The sequence below is a fragment of the Nematolebias whitei genome, chromosome 9, assembly GCF_014905685.2.
Source record: "Nematolebias whitei isolate Nwh7 chromosome 9, NemWhi1, whole genome shotgun sequence".
In the NCBI taxonomy this organism is placed as follows: domain Eukaryota; kingdom Metazoa; phylum Chordata; class Actinopteri; order Cyprinodontiformes; family Rivulidae; genus Nematolebias; species Nematolebias whitei.
Window position 1 is genome coordinate 18,460,908 of NC_056506.1, and position 8,811 is coordinate 18,469,718.

The 8,811-nt window shown below is 40.6% G+C and overlaps 2 protein-coding genes across 2 annotated transcripts in view; one reads left to right on the top strand and one right to left on the bottom strand.

Moving 5' to 3' along the window:
* The window catches only part of LOC119414907 (salivary glue protein Sgs-3-like), a 1,633-nt gene extending 959 nt beyond the window's left edge, over nucleotides 1-674 (bottom strand). The window contains exon 1 of the mRNA XM_037682026.1: nucleotides 527-674. Coding sequence (XP_037537954.1) covers nucleotides 527-674 — 148 coding nt within the window. The remainder of the gene's footprint in view (nucleotides 1-526) is intronic.
* A 2,634-nt stretch (nucleotides 675-3,308) lies between these two features.
* The window catches only part of pgap6 (post-glycosylphosphatidylinositol attachment to proteins 6), a 50,837-nt gene continuing 45,334 nt past the window's right edge, over nucleotides 3,309-8,811 (top strand). The window contains exon 1 of the mRNA XM_037682027.1: nucleotides 3,309-3,318. Coding sequence (XP_037537955.1) covers nucleotides 3,309-3,318 — 10 coding nt within the window. The remainder of the gene's footprint in view (nucleotides 3,319-8,811) is intronic.

Genomic DNA, 8,811 nt, shown 5'->3' on the forward strand with positions numbered 1-8,811 from the left:
GTTGTGGTGGGACTCTGTGGTGCAGGAGCAGTTGTGGTGGGACTCTGCTATCAGAAGCTCTTTTACTCGCTCCCTCCTGCCTGCGTCTCAGCCATCGGAGTTTGAATTTAGAACTGATCGCTGTGAGAAGAGCATCTTTGTCGTCCAGCACACCGGCAAAATGAGTCTGGATAGCCTGAAAATTATAATTGATATATTTTGATATGTCTACCAGGCCTATTATTTATTATGTAATTAAATTAGTTGCAAACCATGTCTAATGTTGGATCAATGTTATGGATTTATTTTTGTTTTAGGATTCTTATTGACATTTGTATTTGTTTTAATTACTTTATTTTTAATTTATTTTACTTTACTACTATTCGCACCTTATGTCGAAGCAAATTCCTAGTTTGTGAACCTCGTTCATTGACATGGCGATAATAAACTGATTCTGATTCTGATTCTGATGATAATGAATATACTGTACAAAGTACAAAAATAGTGTGATGTAAGAAATTTTAACTAGCTTACAGATATAACATACCTGTAGCATCTGGAAGGCCTGCAGTCATCCTGGAGAGTGAATCTTTCACAGCCAGGCTCTTCTGCATCCGAACTTCAGGTGTGGGCAGTAAAGTCCCATAAGGACGGTCACCTTGTAAAATGTCCAGAGCTGCAGTCAGGGGCTTCATGACGGTACAGTACTCATGCAGGGTAGATCTGCTTGAGTTGGTCCATAGTGCTGTGCATTTTGCTGTGCTGCTCCTATAAACAGCCTTGCTCTCTGCATTAGAAGTTAAATATTTCTTTACATCACTTGTGGAAATTATGTTGATGGTGCGTGCAGCACACCTGTAGATGAAAAGATGCGGAGATATATTCATCAATTAAAACGGGTTCTTCATTTTTCTGGACTGTGTAACATGCGTGCGTTGAATTTAACAAAAATGTGGACGTGAGACGTTATTTATCTTTGACCCATCAAAATGAATGCGGTCATTTATTTTACAGAATCAAAGATTAACATCAAACATTTACATTAATTTGGCAGAATATGAAAATAACAACATGGCTAGTTTTACAGGAAGTGAGAACAATACGGCGACTGTTTTCACTTTTCAACAGAACAGCAGACATCAATTCGCACGGCGGTGATTGAGAAACTTTGCTTCAGACATTTCTAAAAATATCTGTAATGATTTTAGGAGAAAGGAGAGTTTAAAGATGGAAAAATGAAGATTTATCTTACAGAGAGATGTGTGAGAGAATTTATCTGTTTTAACCAGAACAGCACGCTCTTTGGAAATCAGCTTGTCCCAAACAGTACACTTTTGGGTGAAGGTCGACTTTTACCTTTCTGAAGATAGATCAGGTCGGCGTGAAGTCCTACTTCCAGCCACTTTCAGCGTCTCCGTTGAGAACAGCTAAAATACCTCGAGAGTCGTGCGAGGTTATCCAAACCGAAGTTATAATTCCCAAAATCGTCTCTGGATCAGCTTGTTTGGTCTAGTAGCATCCATGAATGCCTGCATTGCATTCACGGACTCCCAAACTCCCTGCATTCTGGATTCCACAACTCTTGAACTCATCAAAACTCTTCGAACTCTGGAACTCTCAAAACTCTCAAAACTCTCAAAACTCTTCCATCCTCAACTCTACTGTTGAACTGGGAAGTTGCCACATTTAAACGAGCTATACTTCCGGTTCATTTGAGAGCTTTCTGATTCGTGGATGGACCAGAACAGAGGTGTGGTTTGTGATGTAAGGTGTTATGGAAAGTCAAGGATTGTTTAAGAACAGACAGAAAGATATCATGGAAAAACCAGACTTCGTGGTGCCACCTCTCCTGTATCTTGCTGTCAAAGTTAAACATGACATTTATTTTCAGTAAACTTTTTAGTTGACCGAAGCTCGAACTTTAACACACTTACAAATTTGCTCATTGAAGACAGAAAAATCAAGAAATGCATATTACCCTGATTTCTTCTTTGAATGAGGAATAAAAATCATTACTACTGTTTAAGTAAATAAAAATGAGTAGTTCACTTCAACATGTAAACATTGTTTGAACTAACACAATTTGATTATCAAACATTTGTAAAATAGTAATGATCATAGAGAATTGTCTTTTCCACTTGATTAATTCAAGAAGGAAAGTCTCAGGATGGGTCAAACTGTATTTCTGGATGCAGATCAATGAAATGACAGTTTCTGACCATGTGATCCTAAGGTCATTGATTTGACATCAGGTCAAGTTCACTACACACCTGTGGTGCGGGGTTAGAGACAGTTGGCCATCACCGTCATTCTCAGCTGAGAGGATTTCTGACATGTCCAAAAAAGTGACATCATCATCTGTGCAGGTGGACTTTTCTTCCTCCATCTCATCATCAGACTCCATGACAGGCTGAAAAATGCAGCCTTGTTGCACTCTAATGTGGATCTATGGATCCACTGGAGCGTTACTCCCATAGCTTCTGTTACTGGTATTAGCAGCCCAAATATCCACGGTAGTTGATATAATCATCATTCAGTGCAGCCTTCAGATTTCTCTCCATCTCTGCATACTCCTTCTCCAGATACACAGAAAAAGCTCCTCTGTGAGGCAGCGCAGCATTTACAGTGGTGGGGATTCAGTTAATTATAGCACAAAACGAAGGCGAGTCATCCGTGTTGAAGGGCAGCATTTCTTCTACTAAGTTTTTGTTGTTTGGGTGGGGGACCTCCTGTCGCAGCTCTCTGCTTTGAACCACCTGGCGGGGCTTGCTTCATCAGTTTCACTGCCCGTGCTGTGACTCCAAATGTTTCTTCAGATTTAATGTGGTGTATTTGAAGTCAGACAGCACGTTCTCTCCAGCACAGAGGGAACAACGAACCTTCATATTGTCATCCTTCAATGACAGAAACTCAAAATAGTTCTGTCAGGATGGCACCATCTAGTGGGCCTTCCCCCTGTCTGTTCTCCCTTGTGTCTGAATTGATTGTTTTGATTATCGTCACCTGTGTCATGTCTTGGTTGTGTGTATATAAAGTCTGTCTGTCAGTTCTGTCATTGTCGGTTCGTCGTTGGGTATGTCCTGTCTTGTCCTGCCTGTGATCGTGTTTCTTGAGGCCATGTAAGTTTTGCTGCCATGTCAGCCTTTTTGATTTATTATTGTTATTATTAAAAGCATTTTTATTTTATACATTTGCCTCCTGAGTTCTGCCTGCGCAATTGGGTTCTTCTGTCTTGATCTGCCACGAAACAAAACCTGACAAGTTCCTGTATTTCCAGCTACAAAATGTGTATCTTCCTCCTCGCTCCATTGTTTACGTTTCTGTCGCGCATGGTGTCAGGTACCACAGGTGATGGTTGGATGATAACGTGACTGAATTGTTGCATAGACCTGACGTCACTCCCCGACCCAGAGACGCGTAGAGGAAATAAAATTAAATTACTAGAGAAAATTACAAAAACAGTAAAGCACAGTAATTTGGATAAGTAACTTTAATCAGATTACTGGATTTTGACATAGCAATGCATTAGATTACTAGTTAGTAACTGAAAAAAGTAGTCCGATGTCGTGTTACTGACATCTCTGCTGGCAAGCAGCACTCAGATTGACTGATGAGGCTGGAAGTAGTCCTGGTCCAATTCCCAGTTGGTTCCATATGGCTCTCTGCATCCACTGAGCGCCAAAGTCACTATGAATAAGGACCAAACTTTTAGTCAGGTTTGGATCAGATCAAAACTTTCTCTCTGTTTCGACAGAAAGCAGCGGCTGGAAGCACTGTTGAATTCTGGGTAGTTTTTTTTTGACTGGCGATACAGTGTAGGCTTATTGAAAGAAAACTACAAAATGGCGGCACCTGTCCAAAGTATTTTTTTCATTTACTTTTTATTCCATACCGTCCCAATCACACGAGTAATATTAAAGTTGACAATTGTTGAAAAATCGCAAAAAAGCGAGTCTGCGAAAGTCGAACCTGGAAGTAGCGAGGGACTAACTGTTCTAGAGTTTTTAAACATTTTTTCTGAAGCATTTTGGCCAGGTGTCCTCAGGCTGTTTCTGTGAGTAGCAAGTTGGCCATCATGCCTAGAACATTTGATCGTTATTATTACTGACTGTAAAGAAAACGCCCAGATGACCTGACTGGACATTGTTGGATTTTATACCTGGATTACAGAGCATGAACTTATTTGACTGTTATGCACAATGAGTGATTGTTTGGATGGATGGCCTCCTTGTTGAACATGTAAAGCCAGTTTCGGGGAATTCCACAGCAGGTTGGCTTGAAACCCATCAAGGAGGTGCTATTTATAAGACAGATCTTGTAGGTAGGCCTCAGACTGACAAAGTCGTATGGATGAAAGACGAAACGTTTCTCCCTAAAAGAAACTGTCCAGATGATATGATTTAACCATTTGTTGTGATTTGTTCGCCTAGATGATTGAGCTTTTAAACCTTTTTTTAACCTTTGTTCTAGTATACGTACAGTAAGTTAATGAAGTCAGGGTGGTGACCTTTGTATTTGCGGTGCAGGAGAGCAGAGACAATGCTGTGACAGTGCAGAGACAGTGGTTAGAGCAGTCGTCCTCCAACGGGAGTGTTGGGGGTTCGATTCCACCAGCAGTCACATGCTGAAGTGTCCCTGAGCAAGATATTGAACCCGTCATTGTCTCTGATGTGTGTCTCATCAGTGTATGAATGTGATCTAACGTATCTAATGAATGTGAGCTCTGATTAGTCTCTAGATTCAGATTATATTTGTAGAGATCTAGTAAAGTGCTATATGAATGTGTGGAGGTAAAAGAGGACACAGATTGTGTTGTAAAGAGCTTCGAGTATCTTGACTAGATAGAAAAGTGCTATACAAGTACAGTCCATTTACCATTTACAAAACACAACTATTGCCTTACAGTCCCAACATAAGAGACTTATCTCACCTTCATGTACACCCAAAATAACACACAGAAGGTCATTCTAACCAATGAAACTGTGGACTACAGAGAAATGACTGTAGCCGCTGCTAATTTTATTTAGCAGTAAATTAAGTATTTACAGGTATGGTAGATCTTTTTAATATGCCAAATTTATCTACCAAAAAAAAAATCTGTTAGTCCAATAATCAAATCTACCACTCATTTTATATTGTCCGCAGTGAAACCAAATATTTTTATTTTATTTATAAGGTGAGTAAAACTGTTTATAGTTTTTAAAAACACATTGTTAAACTGCTCCAGGAAGACAAAATAAAGGGCACGTTTTCAACCTATCACATTTTTGGACTGACCTGATTAAGTCTTGGATTTCTGTGGTATGACTGTGATTAAAAACGTAATGTGGTTACTGTTCTGCCTCTGGATCTAGTCCACTGACTTTCACAGTATTTGACATGTTTGTGTTTGAAAGCTTGTTCTCCACTTGTGGTTGAACGTCTGATTCTTCCTTTGATCCACAGAGAAAGCCTAGGTTCAGCCTTCACTGAAGGCATGAGGGAAAAACCAGTGGATCAAAAACAGCTAGGTGCCAACCCTGATGATTCAAGTCACTTCGAGTCACCAGAACCTTCAAGTCTCTTCAGCTCCAGTTTCAGCCATTCAGCTCATGAACGTCAAGGTGAGACGTTGGTTTCTGCTGCCGATAGTCCAGTTAGCGCCGATGTAGCGGCATCGCTAAAACAAATGCCAGATCCAGCACGGCTGGGGAACATCAAGAGTGGAGCTGAGATCATCAGAAAAGCTCTGCTCAGATGTAGCACACTGAGGAAACCACTGAAAGTGGAAACTGGTTTGACTCAAGTTTCAGAGAAGAAGAGCGAAGAGCAGCAAACTGAGGAGACTTGGACATTTCCTCAGAACAACTCGGCAGCTAAAGGCAAGAGTTCATCTCTGAGCTACAGCACTCGCTGGTACTGGACGGAGTCAAACAATGACGTGACAAATTTATGAACCTCAAAGTGTAAACAACCAGAGAGAGAAACAACAAATGAGACCATGAGAGTTGTGGTGTAGCTAGTCCCTTTGAGCTTTTCTTTGGTGCCTTCTTGTTTGGCTGGTTTATCAGAATGTTGTAAAAGACAATGTTATTATGGGACTTAGAAAATTTAGAATCCAATTAAAATGAATGAGAAAATCATTGACTGGTGCGTGTTTAACATTTTGTTTGAAAAGGAAACCAACTGTGAGCATCAGGTTATGGAGTTGTGTGTTTCTTTGTGTACCATCTTGTTTATTTTGTTTCCATAAATGAATAAATGAGTGAACAAATGAATGAATCCATCCATCAATTAATTAATTAATTATCTGGGGCCACTGGTGTCCAACCTGGACAGGTCTCCAGTCCATCCCAGGGACACATAGAGACAAACTTTCTCACTCACACCTAGAGACAGTTTAGAGTTACCAGTCAGTCTAACATGCATGTTTTTGGTCTGTGGGAGGAAACTGGAGTACCCGGAGAAAACCCACACATGCACAGAGAGAACATGCTCTATCAACTGAGTCACCATGCCGCCTTCCATAAAATCTCTTGCAAAAATTGTACATATCACAAATAAGTAAGAGCCAAAATGACTTATTTGATGGGAATGAAGATTCACAAATATAATTAAAATATTTGTACTGTTTCCTGTCTGCATCTATCAACAATTTTTGTTGAAGCCAAGAAGAAAAAGAGATACATTTAACAAGGGTAAGTCAGGTCCTCTGGACAGATTCTTCTTGTTGAAACGTTTCCTCTTTTATCCAAACAAACTCGGTCGGTCGGTCGGTCGGATGGATGGATACTGACATTCAGAACTAGCTGTTCACATGTAAAAAGGAAGACCATCAGCCTAACAATTAACTGATTGATGGTTCTTTTACAAAAAAAGTCAATCCCAAATACAGAGAGAAAGCAAGCTCAGATCGAGGCAGTGGCAGTCTTAGTGGCACTTACGGTGGCAGATGTCACGCTGCATCTGGCTTCACTGGCAGCTGCCACGCTGCTGCTGCTGTGACACCTGCCACTAGTTTATGATTTACTGACACCTTCACTGGCAGCTTTCTACTGCTCCAGAATGTGCACTTTCTTCATCTACTGAAGCTAGCTGCGAGGACTCGTCACCAGTGGCACGTGGTTGCAGCTGAAATTCTTCAAAAATTGTGAGGAATTTCAGCTGCAACCATGTGCCGCTTCTGCAGTTCCTGAATCATTCTAATATTAAAAAAAAAAATGTGTTAGCGTCTTGCTATACAAATCAGATATCAAGAAAGAGGACTGACAATTGAAAATGGCTGACAAGGTCATCCCCAAACCTGTGCAATGGACGAGAATCCTCCATAATGCTCCTTAGGAGGGGGAACGTGAAAACCCACCCAGAAAAATGTCCTTAGCATTCATAAAGAAAATCCCATTTTTTAATAATAAAATGTTTTTTTCTTGCCTCCCACCTTTGGAAAGGCGGTTTCCAATGCTTGTGCTATGGGCCTCCTCCTTAGCTTTTTTCAAAGCAACAATGATGACCTCGCCATCCACCTGTTTCATGCAGACTCTTCTCAGGTGGACTGATAGAGATGCCTGTGACTTGTTACACACAGGGCAAAGCAAAAAATGCCGGTTTGGTGCACTAAAAAACCCAGAAAAAGTAAGTGAAACTTAGTATAGGTTTTACTGATACTCATATCTGTTTGTGCCATCTGTTGAAATGTGAAACAGTCCTGGATGAAGCATGCATTGCATTCAAAAGGTGATGTGAAAACAGCTGTTGCATGAACTAAAGCATGGGTCTGCAACCTGCGGCTCTGGAGCCACATGCAGGCTCTTTGGTCCCTCTGCAGTGGCTCTTTCAAGCTTTGACCAAAACTAATACAAACTGAATTTTATGATTGTTCTAAAAACAACAAAACATAAAACGTCCTTAGCATTCATAAAGAAAATCCCATTTTTTAATAATAAAATGTTTTTCCTTGCCACCCACCTTTGGAAAGGCGGTTTCCGATGCTTGTCCACGTACCTACTTATCAGTTTAATTAAGATCCCCAAGGTGGAGTATTCTTTAATTCTGAATAAGTTTCTCAGCTCTTTGAGGATGCAGGTCCGTCAGATCTCTTGAAGCACCTTGTTCAAAGACTTTTTTGTATTTGTTACTTTTACCTTTGATTTCCGGTACGTGGTGCTAACTATCCATTATGCAGGAAACCAAATCGTTCAAAAATGACTCGTCTTCTTCATCCGGCATGCTGTTCTCGCTGACTGCGCCAACTTCACACAAAACTTGCAGTGTCGTGGCCGTCGTAAAGACCCGCAGCGGAGCCTCTGCATCTGCATCGCTGAAATCAGGTTGCGAATTTTGTCTTTCCACTTTTCCTCCGGTGAGTAAAATGTGTACAAATTTACCGAGCTCTCTGGCCTAAATGATATTTCACTCAAACGCCACCTATATATATATATAGCTTACGCTGACGCTAGCTACAACGCTGGATTTGATGCTATCCTTTCTTATCCTTTGATACGTCATCGAAATGCATATTGCATGACATCAGATGTGTGCGTCACATTTTGAGATGATGATGATTATTATATACATAGATATAAGCACTAGATACAACATTGACCGCTATCGCCTATTGGCGCTGACGAGCCATAGAGCCGCCATCTTGGACCGGTCGACCGCTCCACTCAGTGTAACCTGTTTGACAGGAGCAATGAAGTATCTGCGCGTTTAATCAGTCATAGCTGAATAGTAAACTTATTCTCACAATTTTTTTTCCTCTGTAAATCTTAGGAGTACAGCCATTAATGCTGAACACATGGTTCAAAGTTGTTAAATATTTTTGGTGGGAACACTAATAAAATATTCTTATGA